This window comes from Schistocerca piceifrons, chromosome 8, assembly GCF_021461385.2.
Source record: "Schistocerca piceifrons isolate TAMUIC-IGC-003096 chromosome 8, iqSchPice1.1, whole genome shotgun sequence".
NCBI lineage: Eukaryota > Metazoa > Arthropoda > Insecta > Orthoptera > Acrididae > Schistocerca > Schistocerca piceifrons.
Window position 1 is genome coordinate 155,752,088 of NC_060145.1, and position 24,573 is coordinate 155,776,660.

Sequence of the window (24,573 nt, forward strand, 5' to 3'; positions counted from 1 at the left end):
TAATTAGGAGAAAAGGAAAAAGTATTCAGCTTCATGGCGTGTTTCCCACGCATTTACGCCTTATCTTTTCCTAATAGCGTGACCTGGATGGAATCACAGCCTTCCATAAAAAGATCGTCATCTCCCCTGTTGGGTCCATTTCGAACTTTTCAAAGAACGGCCACAAAATCTCTAAAAGCCTCGTGCCTTCACAGATATGTTTTGTAGCAGAGTCTGGATGTCTGGGCTCCACTGACCTGTCCCACAGAAATTCGCAGGAACACACAGTCGCCTCATCGGCTTCCTGCCTAACAAGAGCCAATCCTCTGCTTTATTGCCGGCCATCATTGCTCTGCCCACAGCTGCAGCGAGCCCTTGCGGCTAGTCAGCCTACTTGGACGCGGCCGTCGACCGACCGGCGCCATCCAACGTGTCTGCACAATGAGAGCAAGGAGCTGGGCAGTTTGCAAATGTTTTCATCCAGGCTCTGCAGAAAAAACGCTCCTCTCGGCCTTCAGCCGCCGTACGCTATTACTGCAGTCGTTTAAATTGGTATCCTCTTCCTTTGAATGCTATTGCAAAACTTCGTTATATACAACTGGAACCACAGAGAGCACGACAAGTATGGTTGTTGTACTCTACAGATAATCAGCCTTATTGTGGAGCACCGTGCAGAAAGCAAACTAGTGAAGGGCTGGAAAGCATTCCTAGTAGCTAATGCTGAAGTAACTCACTATATCGATTTCTTTAGCATCTTTATCAAACAACAATTCGCGCTGTTTTTTGTGATAAGTATTTATCAAAACATACTTTTAATGTTTGTTACTACAGGTAAATGCCCTTCTCACAAAGGAATTAAAGACATCAGATGCCTGGGAGTATTGATTTATATTAACGGGGAAAGTTGAAAATTTGTGCTGGACTGGGATTAGAACTCTGGTCTCCTGCTTACCAGGCAGATGTGCTCGCCACTACGCCATTCTAAAACAGTAAGAATCGACGAGATTATGGTAATGAACAGGGGCACTATGGTCGTAAATGCTGAGGTAGTCTGTGTGGTTGTGGTGACTGCTGTGTCCACTGGCAGATGATGTGGCAGCTAATGTGGCACAACGACGACGCTGTGATCAGCTGTTCCCGCAGTGGCGGAGGCCACATCAAACGACTCTAGCTTCTGACAGTTCTTGCATTACTCTGTGTTTTATGCTGTACATTTCAGTGATTGCATACGAAGTGTGTGGGGAAAGTGTGCTGGCGTAAGATGTCACCAGCACACTGGTCAGCAAAGAGGTTGCAAGAAGATCGATAATAGGTGCTGAACCAAGTGCACCTATCAGGAGAGCGGCCAAAGACAGACTCGCAAGCCATGCACCACCAACACCCTCTCGACCGCCAGTATTTAGGCAGCCGCGGTAGACCGGAGAGCCCAGTAATTCACAGACAGTCAGCCCAGTCACAGTCGGAGTCGCAGTCACGGGGTAAATCAGTCTCAGTCACTATTCTTGTTGGCATCATGTCAATGGCTATGACAGTGCAATATTTATAGTAGGACTTATACTTCACCAGCAGTGAAGCTAATGTGGACTATTACAGAAGAGCTTGTACCTCAATACATGTACTAGCTTGAGGATAAGTAGCTTTCTTGTTCTTATGAATAAAGAACCCTGTTAATACAACAGTGCACGTGTGTTGTAGAAAGAGGATACCAGCTACCAAACAAAATTCTCTCCTAACTCCCCTTGGTAGAAGACTCCACAGTGGCAACGACTCAGAAAAACGTAATGAGACTGACAACATTGTGACCGATCTGACAACTCACTGTTGTTCTGCTTGTCTAGATCAGTATGTCCATCAGTACCAAATGCTCTGTCAGAGTTTCAGCCCCATAGAGCCATTAGCGAAGCTGTATTTTTATTGTATGTTATGAAAATTGAACTGCGGAATTTAGAGCAACTTTACGCTAGCAAATTTTATGTTAAACTTGAGGAACCCCTGTGTGCTACGTTTGAAAAGCTGAAACAGGCCTATGTGGAACGTTCCTTATCAAGAGCATAGGTTTTTCGCTGGCACAAATCATATTTGTAAGGCTGAGAATACGGTCAAGATGAACCTCGCTATGAGAGACCTCCAACTTCAAAAACCGACGAAAACGTAGAACGTGTGCGGGTCTTGTGAGATCAGACCATCGTTCAACAATTAGGATGATGGATGACGTGTTATTCTGTAGTACTTTCACCGTACATCAAATTTTGAACGCAGTTTGGCATATGCGAAATGTTTCTGCCAAAATGGTGCCAAAAAACCTCACAACTTAGCAGAAGGACAATCGAAGAATCGTGTGCGTTGATCTTCTTGAGAGAATGACCGCAAATCGTTCAGTCATATGATCACAAGTGGTGAGTCCTGGATTTTTGAGTACGTGTTTAAGACAAAGTGGAAAAACGAGGAGTGGTACACTGAGATATCTCCTCGGCCGGAAAAAAAAAAAAATAACTCGAGTGAGCAAATCAAAAAACAAATTACTGCTGATTTTATTTTTTGACAGTAACGGTATGGTGCATAAAGATTTTGTTCCCCCAAGACCGTTAACCAAGTGTTTTACGAAGATGTTCTTGCAAGACTCAGGAAATGGGCGAAACGAGTGAGACTGGACTTTGCAGAGAAGTGGATTCTGCATCATGCCAACGGGAATTTTTTATCTCAATAGGTATTGCTGTTGTACCACGATCTCCCTTGATCTATGTCCTTGCGAGTTTTTTCTTTCCCATAAATTGAAGAATGTCTTAAAAGGACGTAATTTTGAGACTCTGGATAACATTCAAAGTAATGTGACCGACATGTTAAAGGGCCTCCTAACAGCTGAAGCCTTTCAGCGCTGTTACCAAGACAGGGGACTACGACACTGCCGGTTTATATCTCCCCAAGGAACTACTTTGAAGGGGACAATATCGTTGTTTTAGAAAAAGAAAACTTTGGTGGATAAAAATATCAGTATCATTTTTTCCTCGTACACTTCGTCTTAAAGGCTATTTCACTGTGGTGGATGTATTTTTACGGAAACAGAGATTAGTGGGGCAAAAAAACCAGAATAAATCATAATTACATTGTTTCTCTGCAATGTGCCACCGGCGACAAAGGGTGTCAGGTTTGAACCTGAGATAACAGCAAAGTATAGCACGACACCTATACAGGCTGTGAGATGGAAAAAATGAATAACACCGGAATCGAGTCTGTATAATCAGTATAATCGAGAACTCTTCTTTCCATAGACAGTTGTATCCCGGCGCGAATAAGGGGATTCGTTTCTGTGGGGAGGGGTTCATAGTTTGTTACTGTCTCTATCTCGTCCCCTTTCTTCCCTTCAAATATAAATTGCCGTCACCAGCATTTTTACGTATCACAGATTTGCACGATTTTAATGACAATGAAATGCGTAAAAAATCTGAATATGACAACTAGCCACCTGATCCACTTCATACGGGTAACGTTAAGTAAATACGGCTGAAACACATATCTGGCGTAAACTTTCGTCGCAAACCAGTCTATTAGTAGAAACCGTACCAAAATCCCCACATTAGTTTCTGATGTGAGCTTTAACACGCTGACAGGAAAACAAGATGTCGGTCTTTCATTTAGTAATATGTATAGTTGTATGTTGTTACCATGTTTTTACCATGTTGCTGCTGTTGTTGTTGATATTTCTGTGGTCTTCAGAGAGAAGACTGGTTTCATGCAGCTCTCCATGCTACTCTATCCTGTGCGGGCCTCTTCATCTCTGAATAACCACTGCAACCTACATCTTCTGAATCTGCTTACTGTATCCATCTCTTGGTCTCCCTCTACGAGTTTTATCTCCTACACTTTCCTCTAATACTAAATTGGTGATCCCTCGATGTCTCAGACTGTGTCCTATCAACCGATCTCTTCTTTTGGTCAAGTTGTGCCACAAATTTTTTGTCTCTCAATTCTATGCAGTACCCTCTCATTAGCCCGCCCGGGTAGCCGCGCGGTCTAACGCGCTGCTTCAAGAGCGGGTAGTCTTGGCGGTCCCCTGCACGAATTCGCCCAGTTGATTTGTGTTGAGGTCCGGTGTGTCGGCCAGCCCGTGCATGGTTTTTAAGGCGGTTTCCCATCTGCCTCGGCGAATGCGGATTGGTTCCCCTCATTCCGTTTCAGTTACACTATGTCGGCGATTGCTTCGCAAACACTGTCTCCACGTACGCGTACACCATAATTTCTCTACCACGCAAACATTGGAGGTTACAATCGTCTGGCATCAGACGTTCCCGGGAGTGGGAGAGTCAACTGGGGGCCAAACCGCACAATGACCCTGGGTTCGGGGCGGCGGCGGGGTGGGTGAATGCTGTGGCCTGTTCTGGGGTTGTGGACCACTGTGGGCTACGGCGGGACGAATCCTCTCCGTCGTTTCTAAGTCCCCAGTTCAATACACCATACACACACCCGCTCATTAGTTAAGTGATCGACCATCTAGTCTTCAAAAGTCTTCTGTAGCACGACATTTCAAAAGCTTCTATTCTCTTCCTGTCTGAGCTGCTAATAATCCACGTTTCATTTCCGTACAAGGCTACTCCAGACAAATGTCTTCAGAAAAGGCTTCGTAACACTTAAATCTATATTCGATGTTAACAAATTTGTCCTCTTTAGAATTACTTTTCATGTCATTGCCAGTATACACTTTACATTCTGTATTGTACTACGTACTCATCGTTATTGTAATTCTTTACATCTGCCTTCCTCCCACAATTATAAAAGCTTCTACTATCTTTTTTGTATGGATTTCTCCCCCCTAGTCACCACCCCAGGTCACCTGGCAGTACAACATGCGAGAGCAAGCTGAAAAGTAATGCCTCGGGATGTTTTATGGAAAACCCTTAATGCTCTTTTAATAAAATAAACGTTTATGATGAAGCGACAAATGAAAATATTTACCAGGATCAGGATTTGAACCCGTGCCTCCTGCTCACTGGGAAGATGCACTAAACAGTGGAGGGGAATTTGGACAGAGGATGGAGGCGAGCTAGAGTAGCTTGCATAGTTGCTCATAGCCACTATGGCAGGGTGGGATAGTCGTTAGCACACCTGCCTAGTCAACAGGAGACTCGAGTTCGAATTCTGGCCTTGGTACAAATTTTCATTTGTCCATTGAGTCTGCACATACACATCGTAGATATCTGAGACTTTAAAAGATCTCTGTAACAATGTAGTTTCGTTTGATTAAAGTAAATATTGTTAACATTCTACATCTTCATAAATCATGTCCACATATTTGCAGCCCTCTGCCTCTACAAGGCTTCGAAGTGTAGCGTGTAACATGGCACTGTGTAACATAACTATGCCGCTGCTTGAGAAACGGCGTGCTGTGATCGAAAGCACAAATTCGAAGGGCTCGTTCACACATCGAGCGCCCTTTTCTTCAGCATACCAAAGACAGGCCGCACACGGACTCTGCGACATTTGCAATAATTCGACGTATTGGGTTCACTGTGCCGATCATCCGCCATACAATACCGACTTGGCTCCTTCCGATTTTATGTCTTCCCAAAGTTAAAGAACAGCTTCAAAGACTTCACTTAAATAGCGATGAAGCGGTGCAAGCAGAGCTGACGTTGTGGTTCAGTAAAAAAAGTCAAACATTCTGCTGTGAAAGTAACTACAAATTGATCTCTTGCTGGGAGTAATTTGTTCGTCGTCTAGGTGACTATGTCGAGAAATAGAGATGTAGACATGAAGAATAGGGATGTGGAATGCTAATAACGTTTGTTCAAAAGGGGTTCAAATGGCTCTTAGCACTATGGGACTTAACGGCTGAGGTCATCAATCCCCTAGAACTTAGAAATATTTAAACCTAACTAACCTAAAGACATCACACATATCCATGCCCGAGGCAGGATTCGAACCTGCGACCGTAGCGGTCGCGCGGTTCCAAACTGAAGCCCCTAGAACCGTTCGGCCACTCCGGCCGGCTAACGTTTGTTTTATTTAAAAATCTTTAATAGACACTACTTTTCAATATGGCCTCGGGCCACACTTTAGATCTGCACTTAACTGTGCGCACAACCTTGTAAACCTCTGACGAAAGAATAAATTACAAATACTCAGGTATCTCTGTTAAGCATAGCTGGAAGTTAAATATGAGGCCGAGTCACTTTGAAATGATTCGAAACAAAATTTGCATCTGTGGTTCGTGTTCAGTCAGACTGATACACTGGCACCCGTCAACAGTTAAGAGCAAAGAAGCAAATAAAAGAATCACAGAATTGATAATCTATTTTGTGAAGAGCGTTACAACTCATAATAAGCTCGATTAGAATAATCTGCATTATTTCAGTGTAGAACACAGCGATATCAGTCACGTTCACAGAAACGTCAGTGCATTATTGCTCCTCATATTATGCTGACGAGGCTAGCATGAAATTAAATTAGGATCAGATGAAATGAGATGATCTTATGGCATGACGGGTCGGGAGATCCCGTCTGCGTTAAGCTTGATGAAAAAGCTAAATACACCTTTATTTGCACGTCAGCCGACAGAACCAAAGAATCAGTGGCAACAGAGGTCGAATTTGCAAATAATTGAGTTTAGTGTGAAAGAGGAAATTAAATAATGAGTTTGTTTATGCGGTCATCCTTCGCAGCAGGTACAGACATAACCCCTGTGAGTTCATTCTGTGTTACTTCTCGAAATCACAGTGAAATCATAGTGAACTTCTGTGAGTTCACTATGTGTTACGTCCTGAAACCTCAGTTTTCTATCAAATATCTATAACTAGTGACACAAGACTGATAGTGCATCACAACAATAAGGGAAAACAAGATGAGAACTCGGAAGAAAAAAGTTCGGAACATAAAAATATTCTTATGTTTCTTAAATAGAGCTCTAATGCGACCTCCAGCATTTCATTAGGTGAGAGGAAACGCAGATGCCAGCCAAGGACGCGAAGAAATGTCGCACTGATGAAGCCTCGAAGTGAAAAATGTGAAACGCTTCTGGGTAAAATAAAATACAGTGCATCTAGAGAAGGCGGTTTTAATTTATGAAACAAATAAGGAAAATTGAATGTACTACAAAAATGAAAACGAATCCAGAGTGAGATTTTCACTCCGTAGCGGAGTGTGCGCTGATATGAAACTTCCTGGCAGATTAAAACTGTGTGCCCGACCGAGCCTCGGTTTTCCCTACATTTTCATCTTAAAAAATAAATTGAGAGGGGAAGTAACATATGTATTAAAGTAAATACAAAAGACTAGGAACTATCAGATGCCATCAGTTTAATAATAATTGTTATTTTGGGAGATTATATAAACTGATAGGAAACTCATGAAAATTGGTATGTTTCTGTGTATGTTGCATTACATTGTCCCCTGTTTATGAACGGAAACTATATTGGAAATGTGCATATAAATAAAAAGTAAAATGTCAAAGAACTTTGAAAATTATTTGCTAAAGTAAATTATACCGACGCAGTTTTCTTTATTCTTTTGCGGCAGCGAAACCCAAGGCAGCAACATAGTTTCTGTGTTCATTCAAATGCCTGTGAGCACTATGGGACTTAACATCTATGGTCATCAGTCCCCTAGAACTTAGAACTACTTAAACCTAACTAGCCTAAGGACATCACACAACACCCAGTCATCACGAGGCAGAGAAAATCCCTGACCCCGCCGGGAATCGAACGCGGGAACCCGGGCGTGGGAAGCGAGAACGCTACCGCACGACCGCGAGCTGCGGACTCTGTGTTCATTGTAACATATTTCTTCTCAATGATGAGTCAGGATGCTGGAACATGTCTCAGGATGTACAATTGGCAGGACACGTTGGTCAAAGCAAATGCAAAAGTAGGAAAACGAGAGAGAGAGAGAGAGAGAGAAAGAGAGAGAAAGAGAGAGAGGCAGAGAGAGAGGGAGCGGAAGGTAGAGAGAGAGAGCAAACGGGCAATGTCACGCTGTATTCTCTATTCCCGCAGAACTCGTCACCCTGTCAGCGTCTTAGATGCACTCTTTTCAAGGGGTGGATGTTTGTCAACGGACGGTAATAAGGAAATGCAGAAAGACTTGGACAAAATTTCCATTTGGATGAATGTAAAATAATACCCACAACGGAGACAAAGAACCCGATATTATATGACTACATGACTAATGATGAATGTCGTGACAAAGTCACACAGTGTAAGTAGGAGACGTTAACAAGGGGACGATCACGTAAAATTTACCAAGAAGACTATGCGACATACACTATCTGATCAAAATTATTGAAACACCCCTATGCAGTGCGAAATTGACCACTAATCGTGTCAGTATGAAAGGTGGCGGGAGGGGGGGGGGGGTTGTTGTTGTCAGTAGAATAACAGCAAGAGCAGAACGTGTCGATCAGGAATACTCAGTGGCTTCCAACATGAACTGTAACTTGTTGTCACCTGAATAACAATCAGGGATGTTTCAACCCTTCTAAAGCTGACAAAGACGACTGGTGGTGAAATAATTGTAAGGTGCAAACGAGAAGAAACACCCACAGCTATACTAAGGCCAGTCTGACACCACAAACAGACGGGCAGGGAACGTACAATATCACAGCGACTGGTAATAAGAGGTTTCACGAAATCAGTGAACGCAATTACGAGTTCCAAAGTACTTACCCCAGTCCACCTAACATTGACTGTGCGTAGTAGAGGGTTAAAAAGAGAGGGTTACGACAAAAAGTAAAGTCGTATGGTATGATTGGCTGGGTGACCCCGAGGGGCAGGTTCAGCCGCCTAATCGGAAAGGTATCTCCTATTCTTCATGCACACTTGCAACTTTCACTCATTGAGTGTGAGATTTGTGTGTTAAGTGTATCCAATATGTATAGTCGACTGCAATGGGCGCGTGTGTAATGTGGTGTCATATTTGCGTTGCGCAATAAAGAGAGAAGGGATAGGGTGAAACCCAGCGCCAGCACATGACCTACACCTCTCGAATAGCACCAAAGGCGCCGCAGAGAATAACGTCTTCATCCGATGGACAAATCGCCATCAACAGTGCCATATGCTCTCCTTTCGTTAGACAATTTGGAGAGGTTCGGAATTTAATGCAGCAAATCGGTGTAAAGTCTGCTGGTCAGAAAATTTTCGCCACCACTCCGTCTCCCCTTCGCCGAAAGGGCAAGGGGAAAATTGTCAATAGCCGGGCGGATACCTACCAAGAATAAGCCATCCCAAGCGTTGCTAAACTTCGATGATTTGACGGGAACCGACGGATTAAACGAGGTTAGGGTGATGGTATATGGGATACAATGGCCGTAGCCAAAGCTAAGCGACTCTTCAGGTGGGATTAAGAGCAGCGCAACTGCACAGTGAATGGCTGACAACGAATGATCTGGAGTGATGAATCACGCTAGATTCTGTAGCAAACCGATTGAAGAGTCTGTATTTGGCGAATGCCTGGAGAATGTTATCTGTGAAATGCGGAGGAGGTGGTTTTCGGTACGAGGGTGTTTTTTGTGGATAGCGTGTGGTCTAATTATGACACTTAACAAAACGCTAAGTGTGAAAGAAGATGAACACAATTTACAGCATAAGTGTTGCGTACAGTATAGGAACAGTTCGGAAACGAAGCTTGCTTGTATCAACATGACAATGCTCCCTCTCATAAAGCATCATCTGTGAGGCAGTGGTTTGTGGACAACGACATCCCGGAAATTTACTGAATCCAATGAAACAACTTCGCTCCATATCCCAGCGACCAGTATCGTTACCAACCTTGGTTTCGGATCTTGGGGAAGAATGAGCTGCCATTCTTCCGCAAATACTCAAGCACCTCATTGAAAGTGTCTCGAGCGCAGTTCAAGACGCTTAGAACTTCATAAACCTAACTAACCTAAGGACATCACACACACCCATGCCCGAGGCAGGATTCGAACCTGCGACCGTAGCCCTAGAACGCATAAGAATGTACAATACTTTTTATTTCATAAACTGAATATCTTTACCGCGCTGGACGAGGAAATGGCGTTGTTGGCATCTGGAATAGTCCCAGAACAAAGTAATTTGCCAAATACAGTCAAACGTCGCTCTTTAAGGGGACAGAAACAGGTAAGCCAAGTGAAAGAACCGTAATAGTTCCATAAAAATCACGACTAAACGAATTCCTGGTTGTGATAATACAGCGATAGTGCGCAAACGTATAGTTAGCTGGGAGGGGAGGGGGGGGGGGAGGGGGGGGGAGCAGCTGACCTTACTCAGCCTTTGCGCATCTTTGTATTTTAGCCTGGAAATTGAGCAACAGAATAAGGAACGGAGTTGTTAGAATTTGATTACAGCAAACAGAAGAAAACTGCAAACCTATTTTTCATTAGACAAGTGCATAATTCTTAAGTTAAACATACTATTATAAGCAGGTATGGGCAATTCAGGCAACCCATCAAAGGTTTGACATTGTCAAGGTGTCAGGACGATGCCAGTTTCCGTTCATCCCAGATAAGTCGTTTGGTATTTCAGCACTCGACAGTGGCTGGATTTAGACGATATTATCTTAATAAGCTGAGTTTTCAAACGGAATTTTGCAGCATACTTTGATTCGAAGAATGAATTCCATAGCTTGATTAAAAGTGACCACAGTCAGAAGAGATGGCTTACGTACATCTGGATGATCCGATCAATTCCTTGGAATCTTCAGGTATTACCATCAGTGTCTTTGCATTCCCTAATCCGGTATTTTTATCGCACCACGCAAGGGCAATGTGATTTTTGTCACCTTCACACCACTAATTTCATTGAGAGTCGTACAACGAATGACGTGGAAGGCGGTAAATTTTTATTTTGACCAGCACTAGAATTACAAAATATACAGAATGTCGCATGAGGAATGATCAATAATCAGCAATATGACAGGTACGATTATCGAAGCAAAGAAGTCTGTAACCATCGACTATGGAAAGTATACCTTAAGATCTACTATTACGGAACAAAGATCATCTACTGCAAGCCCTCTGCTTTCCATTGTTTAAGAGATAATGACGTGGACCAAAACAAGAAAACTCTCCAGTAAACATGGGCTCTAAAGTGCCTACCTTAAGAGCTATGAGCAATGGTTCGTCTCCGCTATGTGAAACAAACCTCTTCTACTGAATAAGTGCTCATAGTTCTTAACCAGCCAAGTTTATTAGTTTCTTATTTTGGTCCGTGGTATATTCCCCCAAAACACGGAAAGCAAAGATTTTGCAGTAGAAGATAATTGTTTCACATTATTGAAGGTGAAGAAGTGCTCATACTCTTATGTATTTTAGAGCCCATGTCTACTACACTTTGCCGATTCGAATGACCGTCTCTGTCATATCACTAAATATTGACCATTCCTCCTGGGATACTGAGCGAAGAATTCTTCGGTGTCTCCATCTAAGGCGAGAGTGACGGAGTGAAAAGAAACGTCGTCAGTTCATTGTGCGCTATTTCGCAATAGATGCAGGTTGAACATAAAAAAGAATTCGTCTGTTACAACAACGGAGATACTGAACGAATACATCGAAAGTTCCCTATTAAACAACAAGTCATTGGTTGCTATATTTGGCAGGGGTATATTTTTTGCAAAGTCTACGCAGGCTGCACCTTCGATTTATTTTTCCTTGCGTCCTTATTACTGAGGGATGGAGCGTGGATCGAAATTCTGTTTGCTCTGCCCTCTCATGGCCGGATGAGTCACAACTAGCTGGCCTGCTTCTTTCCCCTGAAAAATTGACTTGCCTGGTTCTTTCCTTTTACAGCAAAACTTTGACTGCTACTATCTCTGGACTCACTTGGCCTTTTTTTCAGTTTTATCCCCTCAACAGATGCCTATAATCAGTCTGAATCGAGTTCTTACAATAACTCGATTTTGAAAAATAAACTGCCTTACCTGGTTTTTCCCCTGACCCTCCTTATGTAGATATAGATTCATAGGACTGTCTATGTACGTACCCCACCAACCTTCCACCTGCACACCGTCCACGTCGTCTTCCACTTAAAATTTCAACCATCTCTCTCTCTCTCTCTCTCTCTCTCCCTCTCTCTCTCTCTCTCTCTCTCTCCTGGACAACGAACTCTGCCCAAGTGTACACCTTGAATCACCCCCCCCCCCCTGCCCCCTTACCCTCTCTACTTGTTCCCAACAGCCACCCATGTCTCGTAACCACCTCTTTCCAGTCCCCATCATCACTACTCTTCTATCTACCTCCAGACCTACCTTCCTTTTCATCAGCAATCTATCTTCCAAGGGAAGTCCTTTTCCAGTTTCACTTAAAGTACACGGTGATCTGTTTTTAATGTTCAGGGTCTCTTCTGTCGTTTTGATGTTTGTCCAGTGCTTAGCGTTCTTCAAGTGTCTTTCAAGTGTTTTTAACTGTGCTGTCTGTCCGCATTTTTATCTGGGTTTTTAAATCATTCATGAAGACAGTAAGTGAGCCGTGGTAAAAACTGCTCTTTTGAAGAGCGCGCCGCAGCGCGTAGTGTGAAGCAGTCGCCCTCCGTTTCTGGCGGTGGCGCCGCTGTGGCAATCGCAGCTTTGGTGTCTCCCTCTGGTGGGAAAGGGGAAAAATTGCCTGTTCACGTGCATTTAAGGGGCGCTATGAGTTGGTCGGTCGCGCACTGAGATACAAGGTGACTTGTCCGCCTTGAGCACGGCCGCCTGTATTAGAGGCCGGAGGACTGAAATGTGGCAACGTTACGTTAAGGCCTACCTCATGGCTGTGGCTATGAGGTAGCGAACGGAAGCAGTTGTTTACGTACTTTCGCGGTGTCTGTTTTATCCGACATTACAGTGTAATTATGCTATACTGGACTCTGCAAAAATTATAGCAGGTAGTCGTGACTACAGTAGAAGATATAACACAATGTAAGTATACAATTCTGTGAAGTTTGTAGTGATTTTACACGTATATGTGCAAGTGTGCTACGTGAACGACTTTCGTCTACACAATTGCAACAAAAGTTCTACTATATTCTAGACACAATTCGAAAATAAAGTTTTGAATTCATAAGGTTAGTATCAGAATCTTCTCCTAAGTGATTTGCCGGCCGAAGTGGCCGTGCGGTTAAAGGTGCTGCAGTCTGGAACCGCAAGACCGCTACGGTCGCAGGTTCAAATCCTGCCTCGGGCATGGATGTTTGTGATGTCCTTAGGTTAGTCAGGTTTAACTAGTTCTAAGTTCTAGGGGACTAATGACTTCAGCAGTTGAGTCCCATAGTGCTCAGAGCCATTTTCCTAAGTAATTTGTGTTAATATTATGAATATTTCTACACATTTGATCCTATTGTAGACTTGTGTTTCGTGATATCCACGCAGTAGAAAAAACCAGTCCACTCAAATTCTCATTTGCTATTTTTACATAATAGTATTTTGATTTAAGATGTTAGCAATTAATGCATCTTTCTATTTGCAGATGCCAGAAAAATGTTGTGTTCCTGGTTGCAACAGCAACTACAAATCCAGCAATGAAGAGGGTTACATCTCAGTGTTCAGATTCCCTACTGGAGAGGAAAACAGAAAACGATGGACAAGAAATATCCCCAGAAAGGATTAGACTCCATCAAATGGAAGTGTTGTTTGCATTAAACATTTTAAAGAAAGTGACGTATCAAGAGTGGAGATTTACAGGGATTCTGATGGGAACTGTCACGAGTTTCCTCGTGAAAGGCCAGCTTTTACCAGAAGCTGTGCCAAAAATATTCCCTGGGTTACCATCGTATTTAATTAAGGTGCAGCCTCCAAGAAGGTGTTTGTCATGTTTGTCATTTATATAGGAAGGAATATCATTATACATTCCAAATAACAGACTGAAATAATTGCAAGTCTGCAAATAATGTTAGTAGGCAACTCACAAAATTGTTTGCTGAACTTTTATATCCAAATCTCGGGTAAGAAACGTCATAATATGAAGAACATGTGAGTTATTGAAAAGTTCACCGTTGCAAGGAAACGAGAATAAAATGCGTAATACCGACGTAAAGTCGGCGTAATACTGCGAGAAATTAGCTTTTCTAGGTTACTGTCTTATTTATAGGGACCAAATCTACAAAAAAAAAGTGATTGCGTATTTATATCTGACTCGTCTTCTCCATTCGACGAAATCTAAACTTTAGTCTCGGCCTAGCTGGTCGCGCTAGCCGGCCTACTGACGTCACAGGCTACGTCGTTGTCAGCTTGACGACTCCGGCCTCTAATACAGGCGGCCGTGCCTTGAGCGTCGGCGCATGTGAGGTCGCCACGTGAGTCCAGTGGGCCGCGCCGTGTAGCGAGGGGTAGTGGCTACGCGGCCGACTCGACAGCAACAGGAGTCAACCCACGACATTGGTCTGGCCGGTGCGAACTGCGACGCCGTGAGACGGGAGATCGGCGCGCCTTCCTGCGTCCGTTGAAGCAGCTGGCAGCGGACGGTTCGGGAGAGAGTTTTGGGGGTGAGGCACCAGGTCTTCGCCAGAAATGGCAGTTTATTAGAAGTTAAGTGATTGGTGATATGTTGTTTCATTTACTTGTTAAATTCTACTTGATTTCTTGGTGAGGTCACCAGCCGCTTTGTTTTGGGGTCGTTCCACCATTCTTCTCCGTTTGCCCACCTGCGGGAAGGTGGTTATTTATGAATTGGGTGGTCCGACTTTCCCTTCTGGAGTAGGGGCGGGTTAGAGCAACCTGCGGTTCGGGTTGTTCGGTAATCTCCCTATCAATCTGCCGTACGTTAATAGCTGCCTCTGCCGTGTTTGTCGGATTCGGTGTGTTAACGAATTTATTGCTTGAAGTGTAACGGCGTAATTCCTGAAATATATTTTTATCTTGCCTATCATCTTGAGAGGCGGTATATGTGTACTGTAGAGCATGTTTGGCCAACCTTGTGTAATTTTATGTAAGATTGCATTTCATGGGCTTTTATTTAAATGGTCATTTTAATATATAAAGTTGTCACCCTTCCACCGTAAGGCTTTCCTTAGAAGTTAAAATCAAGTAGCACCTTCGGTGGCAAGTTAATCTTTCAATTTTAGTGTTTTGTACTATTGCCATCCCTCCTACGGGGTACATAGTTTGTGTGCTAGTGTCAATTGTTAAAACTTACTTTAAGGTAATAATAATGTCGTGTGACGAGGGCCTCCCGTCGGGTAGACCGCTCGCCTGGTGCAACTCTTTCGATTTGACGCCACTTCGGCGGCTTGCGCGTCGATGGGGATGAAATGATGATGATTAGGACAACACAACACCCAGTCCCTGAGCGGAGAAAATCTCTGACCCAGCTGGGAATCGAACCCGGGCCTTAGCATTGACAGCCTATAGCGCTGACCACCTTTTTTTTTTTTTGTTGATCTCATTTTGTTCTATATTGTTCGTTTAATTTGGTCGAGGCGGAAGTCCGATGACACCTATTTAGGTTCTTTGTTGATCCATTCACTCAGTTTTTTTGTTACAGAGGGTAGGTAAACCACTTAGCTACCGGGGGCGGGGTTGTTGTGACCGGTCGTGACTATGGCCTTGTCAAAAGGGAGCGGTAAGTTTCTCAGCCAGAAAACTCATACACTCAAAAATTTTGTTTCTTTCTGCCCCTGAATAAATTGTAACATGATATTTAGAGGGTGCTTTCTGCTTATAATTTTATATCTGTTTCTTAAAAAAAATGTTTTTAGGAAAAAAATTCCCATTTGTTAAAGGCAATTTCGTTTTTATTTCATCAGTTACTCCCTGACAACTACTTCCACGCACACATAGTGTGATTAAATGTGTTAATGTTCTTGACGAATCGCTAGTAAATAAAGTAAATTCTTAAGAAAAAGTTTTGAAAGTAAATTCATGGTTCAGTAAGTTATTTGTATTATCATGACCTTTTACTATGCTTTTAAATTCGTGATAGCTATGTCGCCGTGCTTTTGTGTTGCGTGTATGTTAGAGACTAATGTCTACTGGCAGAAGAGCGGATGGACTGCACTGCTACTGCCTACCCACCACTCTGCTCACATGCGGCGAGGGGGAGGGGGGGTAATAACAATAAAGGAGAAAAAACTCATAGGACTGCTAGGTACAAACAGAATGTTTTGTGACACTTTTATTGTAAAAAGGAGATACATCACAGAAGTCGTCACATGTGCTTCTTTGAACCCACGATGGCAGCTCTGTGGACAGCCGCTGTCAGTCTCTTGCTGGATAACTTGTCGGTGGCAGCCTTCACTGCCAGTGTTAGTAGCGCCAGCACTGCTACGGCGGCCGCCACCACCGCAGCGACCACGTCGAGCAGCCAGACCTGGTGCCAGGAGAGGTGGAGCGCCGGAGAGCGCAGGTGGGGGCCGCCGCCGTGGCGCACCACGTACTCCGTCCAGAAGACCGCCTCCTCCAGCGGCGCCCGGGGCCGGTCGTGGAACACGCGCGACAGCTGCTGCACCTGCTGCCGGTACCTGCCGTGTCGCCGTTTGCAGGTAGTTTATTTCGTTTGCACACTACTGCCCATTAAAATTGCTACACCAAGAAGAAATGCAGATGATAAACGGGTATTCATTGGACAAATATATTATACTAGAACTGACATGTGATCACATCTTCACGCAATTTGGGTGCATAGATCCTTAGAAATCAGTACCCAGAACAACCACCTCTGGCCGTAACAACGGCCTTGATACGCCTGGGCAATGAGCCAAACAGACCTTGGATGGCGCGTACGGGTACAGCTGCCCATGCAGCTTCAACACGATACCACGGTACATCAAGAGTAGTGACTGGCGTATTGTGACGAGCCAGTTGCTCGGCCACCATTGAACAGACTTTTCAATTGGTCAGAGATCTGGAGAATGTGCTGGCCAGGGCACCAGTCGAACATTATCTGTATCCAGAAAGGTCCGTACAGGACCTGCAACATGTCAAAGGTGGCTACACTGAGTCACAGCGCCAGAGACTGCGCCAAAGAGTATTATTCAGCCGCCTCCACTGGCAGTGCTTGTTGAGAAGTCGTCGTGGAGAGCGCTTGTTGAGAAGTTGCAGTGGGCAGTAGGAATTCTGATGTAGCCGTGACTAGTTGTGAGCATGTTGTATGCAGTTGTTCTGATGGGCTAGACAGCCGATGCTGTTCGATTGCGGATGTTGTAATGATCAGAGTGTATGTTTCGTCAATATATATGAAGGTAAAGAAAATTTTTTTTATTTCAAATGTCCTAAGTAACAATGTCTCTTGGTGACAGGTTCAGTCAACAAAGCATCTGGCTTGTGTTCATGTATTAGAGTGTAATTGTGGTTTTTATGTGCAATTATAGTATTTTTGGTTTTTTTAATTACTTCAGTGTAAATGGTGCTTAAAATACCTTGTCTTACTGAGGAAGACCCGTGCCAGATGTGTACGTTGAATCACACTTCCACACACAGAACAGTTACACTTGTGCTTTGTTGTTTCGTAGGTTTTATAGTTGCTGGGGACTTAATTAATTTATTGTGTTAACGGAAGTTTTCTTTCACTTCTTGTTGTTATTCTATCCAGTCAGACTGCGAAAGCTACGAAACAACAAAGCACAAGTGTAACTGTTCTGTGTGTGGAAGTGTGATTCAACGTACACATCTGGCACGGTTCTTCCTCAATAAGACAAGGTATTTTAAGCACCATTTACACTGAAGTAATTAAAAAAAAACAAAAATACTATAATTGCACATAAAAACCAGAATTACACTTTAATACATGAACACAAGCCAGATGCTTTGTTGACTGAACCTGTCACCAAGAGACATTGTTACTTAGGACATTTGAAATAAATAAAAAATTTTCTTTACCTTCATATATATTGACGAAACATACATTCTGATCATTACAACATCCGCAATCGAACAGCATCGGCTGTCTAGCCCATCAGAACAACTGCATACAACGTGCTCACAACTAGTCACGGCTACATCAGAATTCCTACTGCCCACTGCAACTTCTCAACAAGCGCTCTCCACGACGACTTCTCAACAAGCACTGCCAGTGGAGGCGGCTGAATAATACTCTTTGGCGCAGTCTCTGGCGCTGTGACTCAGTGTAGCCACCTTTCACATGTGGTCGTGCATTATCCTCCTGAAATGTAGGGTTTCGCAGGGATCGAATGAAGGGTTGAGCCACGGGCCGTAACACATCTGAAATGTAACGTCGGCTGTTCAAAGTGCCGTCAATGCGAACAACAGGTGACCGAGACGTGTAACCAATGGCACCCCATACCATTACGCCGGGTGATACGCCAGTATGGCGATGACGAATACACGCTTCCAATGTGCGTTCACCGCGATGTCGCCAAACACGGATGCGACCATCATGATGCTGTAAACAGAACCTGGATTCATCCGAAAAAATGACATTTTGCCATTCGTGCACCCAGGTTCGTCGTCGAGTACACCATCGGAGGCGCTCCTGTCTGTGATGCAGCGTCAAGGGTAACTGCAGCCATGGTCTCTGAGACCAGTCCATGCTGCTGCAAACGTCGTTGAACTGTTCGTGCAGATGGTTGTTGACTTGCAAACGTCCCCATCAGTTGACTCAGGGACATTTTCATATCACAGCATCATCTTCCTGTCGGTTAAATTTCGCGTCTGTAACACGTCACCTTCGTGGTGTAGCAATTTTAATGTCCAGTAGTGTATTTACATCTGACATGTACAATATTAACGCTTATGCATTTCTTCAACTCAGCCGGTAGTGTCTACCCGCGGCAGATAAGATGCAGGGTGTTGAATCAGGACTAACATGTAGCGAGCAGCGGGACGAGGGAATAGTCACGTTACCAGTGGGCTTGGACCACAGAGAACTGTCTATAACACAAACTAGGAGAGAATTTCCCGGACCTTATCAACTCGAAAGAATATTGTCGTCACACTTAAAGGGGAGAGGTTATACATCATCTGAGGGGTAGAATATGGCCTGTCCCGAATTAAAAAGGAAGGTGTGGTCGCAGTATTGAGTATGATCACTGGCGTTATCAGTCGTAGGCTGTATGATTTGGGACAGCTCAGGCTGTTTACTGCTGGGAGAACATTCCAGGCTATGAACTTGGTAAATTTTTGATGCAGCCACGAAAGTTCCGAAACTAATACACCATTAGGAATTAGCAGATGTGGCGAGACGTTGGGGTATGCTGAGTAGGTACTGGCTGATTTTCTGTGCTGTATACCGTAGGTTTTTATGCTGTAAATTGAGTCCTGTATTATTTCGCATGGTTGCTGGAACAAACTGTAGCTCCACACATTTCTTACAAACGTCAGAACTGATGAAAATAGCTGGACACCCTCCCCTCCAGCTCTATATATTTTTCTATTCAATATGTACTGATCAGCCATAACATTATGATCACCAACCTGCTTATAGATATAAATCCGTCCAGGCGATAGCAGCGTCACCTGGCGAGGAATGACTGCTAGTCAAACACACACACTTTGCATATAGTATCAGTCACCGTGCTGCCCATGTGTAGAACAGGGAAGATGCGCGATCTATCTGAGTTTGGCAGAATGCAGATTGTGCTAAGTCCAGACGATTGGCATGACCATTTCGGAAACTCAGCGACTTGTCGGCTGTTCGAAGAGCGCTGTGGTGAATGTCTTCAACACGTGGCGAAACCACTATCAAACCATAAAAGAATATAAGTACTATAGACTGCAAGAAAGTTTGTTTTCGTGTTTACCGGTTTCAGTCAGTTGCTGGCCATCTTCAGACCTCATACCATGTTGGTGGGCGGTGGCGGCGAACGGGGCAGACATTAAGAACTCCACTAATGTCAAATGCTGACTACGGGCACTCGATCAGTTGACGTTAGTGCAGTTCGTAACGCCTGCTCCGTTGACCGCCACCGCCTACGAACATGGTATGAGCCATGAAGATGGTCAGTAACTGACAGAAACTGGCAACCACGAAAATAAACGTCTCTCGTGGTCGAGACTCTTGTTCATTTTAAAGTACTAAGAAAACCTCTGTTCTCCACGCAATCCATTAGGGAATATATTCCTTTCTGAGGCACAGCCAGTTTTAATAATGAGTAACAAATGTAATTTTTCCTCTAGTGTTGTAGGTATGGACATCACTGTTATTCTGAAACTATGATAGATTGTTGTGACGCAATCCATTAGCGAATTTTTCATTATTTGCCCAGTGACATAAAATGTCTGACAGGTCACAAAGCAAATTTTTAAATCTAACCTAAAATCATTTCTCCTGGAGAATTCCTTCAATTCCATGGATGAGTTTTTATTTAAATATAGAGCGACTGTTAAAAGCTTAGATCTCAAGCGTAGTTACAAGAGAAGAGTTGAAAGATGGTACGTTCATTAACGTTAAAACTGATCATGTGCACTTATCCTGTAAGCTGACTCATGCCACATCATTTCGATAAAAAAAAGTAGTTAAAATGATATATGGAACATGCAGCTCATTAACTGACAGTAAGTCCTTAACGTAAGGTATTACAGATAGATCTGTGATGCTGAACTATTTTTTACACTTTGTCATTGTTGCATTATTAACACATATTTTGAACAATGTAGCATATCTTTACGTGTTTCCTGGTAGAATATTCACGGGGCATTGCTAGATACTTGTGCTCCTCATTACGTGTTTGCCTCTCCAACCTATAGTTGTAGAGTATAGTATAAAGCTGTATAATATATATACAGGGTGATCAAAAACTCAGTATAAATTTGAAAACTTAACAAACCACGGAATAATGTAGATAGAGAGGTAAAAATTGACACACATGCTTGGAATGACATGGGATTTTGTTAGAACCAAAAAAAACAGAGTATTGCTAGACGCGTGAAAGATCTCTTGCGCGCGTCGTTTGGTGGTGATCGTGTGCTCAGCCGCCACTTTCGTCATGCTAGGCTTCCCAGGTCCCCAGACCTCAGTCCGTGCGATTATTGGCTTTGGGGTTACCTGAAGTCACAAGTGTATCGTGATCGACCGACATCTCTAGGGATGCTGAAAGACAACATCAGAGACCAGTGCCTCACCGTAACTCCGGACATGCTTTACAGTGCTGTTCACAACATTATTCCTCGACTACAGCTATTGTTGAGGAATGTGGTGGACATATTGAGCACTTCCTGTAAAGAACATAATATTTGCTTTGTCTTACTTTGTTATGCTAATTATTGCTATTCTGATCAGATGAAGCGCCATCTGTCGGACATTTTTGAACGTTTGTATTTTTTTGGTTCTAATGAAACCCCACGTTATTCCAAGCATGTGTGTCAATTTGTACCTCTCTGTCTACTTTATACCATAGTTTATTCAGTTTTCAAATTTATACTGACTTTTTGATCGTCCGGTAGATATATTTTGTATAAAGTTGTATAGTATAGCATAAAGCAGTTACAGGACTTTATTTGTAGCTGGTGGTTGCAGCGAGAAACACGTAACCACCGAGAGGAAAACAGGCACAGCCACGTCAGATATAGGTGCGCGGCACACGCTCGTTAAATATTCCGATCCACGTGCCTGTACAGTGTAGCTATGTCTGTGTGACCGTAGTTTAAGGGATGCAGAAATATCTTTTGTGTTGTTTAGGGCAAGTGGGTGACAAGCTTTTCGATTATTCTGAAAATATTTTTGCAGGAACAAAACTAATAGGGATAACAAACCGAGTAAATCATTATTAAATGATCACTCCGTAACAAGCCACTGGAGACCACAGGTGCCCGGAAGGAAAACTCTCATGAAATTTTGTCGATAGAATTTGGGTTCACTCAGTTTATTGAACTCCTTTGGAGTAATTTGGAAGTTATTTTTCAATCCAACCATTTCACTCCGTTAAGAACTTCATGGCTACTTGTCCGCTTGGAAATCATAATTCCACTTTTCAGTCTCGTCCAGTATACCGTAAGCTCACATAATGGAATTCTCTCTGGAAGTCATGGAAACGCAGCAAGCTCGCTAAAATGAAGAAGATGTGTATTATTGAGCTTGTAGAGAACTAGATTTTCAGGTAACTCTGCAAGACAATATCCAGTCATGTGGAAAATATTCTTCGAACACAAGCTTGCACATTGGTCTCTGCGGTCGATCATGTGTTGGATATAGCTGAGTAGCAATTTGGAAACAGCGTCCTCTAAAAGCTACAGCTAGTGGAACGCCAATACAGTTCATAAGAAGATAAATACTCCAGATTTATACTTATTGAATTTCCAAAGTTACTGTTGTGTAATTCTGACATTGGATTTTTCACGTACGCTATCATTTCTTATTGAACAGCGTGAGAACTATTCCGACAATGGTTAGTATGTTGCGTGGGACGACTAACTAGATTTTTCGAGAGGAAACTCCAGTGTGTAGTTGTATCATTTGGGCGAATGATGCGTCAAAGTTTGAGAAGAATAGCGTCCAAGCATCTTGTTTGGTATCCGCATCAGTCAACTACGTCATTCTACAGATTGCTTCTAATACGCTCCTTCCGCATGTGCTTCGCCTTTCCACAGTCCTCTGTCGTCTTAATAACTGGGTTGTCGCGTTGTTTACCAGAGCAATAACGTTGTTGACAACGTTACGACCACTGCGCAAGTATCAAAGTGATCGAAAAACTGCGTGCATGAGGAAATGTAGGTGGTAACAGCAGAACTGCGTCACTGTCATGAAACTTTCTGCTGCATTCGAGATTCGCATCAATTTGGAGAAAACTGAGAGGTACCAGACAGATGAAATATTTTCCGCCTGATTTGTTTCTCAAATTGTTGTTTCTACTTATAGCAAAGTGGGTTTTCTCTGCTTATCACATTTTACTGTATGTACAGCCATACTGAATGGTACTGAGAAATTTAATTCCTGATCACTGGATCTATTACTCTGCATTTCTGGCGGCTACGAGGAGGTATCCAATCAGTTGACTGTCGTCAACGCTCGGCCCCACCACTTCCCTTTAAGGAAAGCATGTTAAAACATTTATAAGAGGATGTATTAGTCAGCACTCGCCAAATAGTGCACAACTGGACGCACGTGTTATTGACATGTGAAGTCAATATCCAGGTAACACTACTGGGTAACCACTAGCAAAATGTACACTTTGTATAACGGCATTTTCAGCACTGCACCCTTCAGCCATATTTCCCGACTTCCATACAATTCGCCGACGAATGCACGTCCGCTCGCGGCGGACAAGGGTGAATTCGCGCAAAAATCGTATTTGGCCAGACGAGAATCTGCGTGCGCTGATGATCAGAAGGAACCTCCAGAGAATCAACGGGAACCCATGGGCTGAGATAATCTGTGATCTCGGAGCAGTATCTATTGATAACGGGGCTGGCTACACACTGCCTTGCGAATTTCACGAATATTCCCGTTCTACATGAGTACCATCGGACGCCTCCTTACCTGGGATTATCAAGTACTTCCGTGATCGCCCAAAGGAGAGTGTCAGCCGTGATGTTGCTGAACTGAAGCCTCAAGGCGTAGCCGTGCTGCTCCGCCCTGATCATGTTGCTGTCCTGATCGGCGAACACGGGGACTCCAATCAGGGGCACTCCGTGGTGCACGGCCTCCAGCGTGCTGCCGAGTCCACCGTGCGTGATGAACAGCTTCAGGTTTTTGTGAGCTGGAATTTAAAGCACGTCAGTGTTAGGCCTCAAAACATTGGTGGCCTCATATAAAAAATTTAGCCCAACATAATACACACTGATAATCCATCAAGTTATGCCGAAAATGACCTTTGTGGAAGAAAACTTGTTATTACATAAGAGCGAACAGTTGTAAACTGTCTTCCTAGTACCATAACCAGTGGCGGATTTACACATTTGTCACGTGTAGGCTACTCAAATTTTGCCACCCCTATCGTCCTCTACAATTCGATACCCTACTTCACAATCATATTAATTAACAATTTTTTTGTCAATGAAATTGAAACTTTATGGTTTGGCAGTATTGTCCTGATTACACCACCTTTGCCCCGTAAATAGTATGATTGTTAACTAGGGCATCGGTGTATCACTTCTTAGATCATTTTGTTTACAATCCATCGACTTGCACAAGAAATAGTTTTTGGGTATATTTCTGAGCTAATAAAAGCTCAATCATATACTACTAGTAAGGCAGAGTACGGTATGCATTAAAACTACTTACACAATAATGTACGCTCGGTAAGCGTAACTAAATGATTTTTATTGGCTTACTTACTGTTTATAAACAATACATTCAATTATCTGGTAACATTTCGGCTGCCGATGACGACGAAATTAAATAAGTTATGGAAGTTTTACAATACCTTTTCGCACGATTTTCTATTCGCAGAGTCATCAGTTATATTGTCGTACGAAATTTTGCACATTATTTCTCACTCTATGCACAAAAGAGCTTGCTGTTTTGCTTTTCTTAGCTTATGATGGATTTAAGAAAAGTTTTTACCCATTATAAACAAGAAAAGCTTCTCTCACCTGAACAATTCGGCGCTGTCGCACATAGAAGCATGCGAGGTACTACATCCGAGTTTTGCAAATTATGTTTTTGCAGGAACGAAGATAGGCTTTCCATTAGTCCAAAAACTATGATTATGTCCTTCACGGTTATGCTACCGGATGTAATCGTCTTCAATACACGGTATTTCGGCGATCGATCTAGCCGCCATCTTCAGGTACGATCGCTGAGACACAGTCACGTCAGAACTG

General features: G+C 43.3%; 1 protein-coding gene across 1 annotated transcript in view; it reads right to left on the bottom strand.

Annotated features, from left to right (window-relative positions):
* Nucleotides 1-16,063: 16,063 nt before the first annotated feature.
* LOC124712149 (UDP-glycosyltransferase UGT5-like) overlaps nt 16,064-24,573 on the bottom strand; it is a 60,946-nt gene continuing 52,436 nt past the window's right edge. Inside the window, exons 6-7 of the mRNA XM_047242446.1 lie at nt 23,288-23,507; nt 16,064-16,376 (exon numbers count right to left, since the gene is read on the bottom strand). Of these exons, the coding sequence (XP_047098402.1) occupies nt 16,064-16,376; nt 23,288-23,507 (533 nt within the window). The remainder of the gene's footprint in view (nt 16,377-23,287; nt 23,508-24,573) is intronic.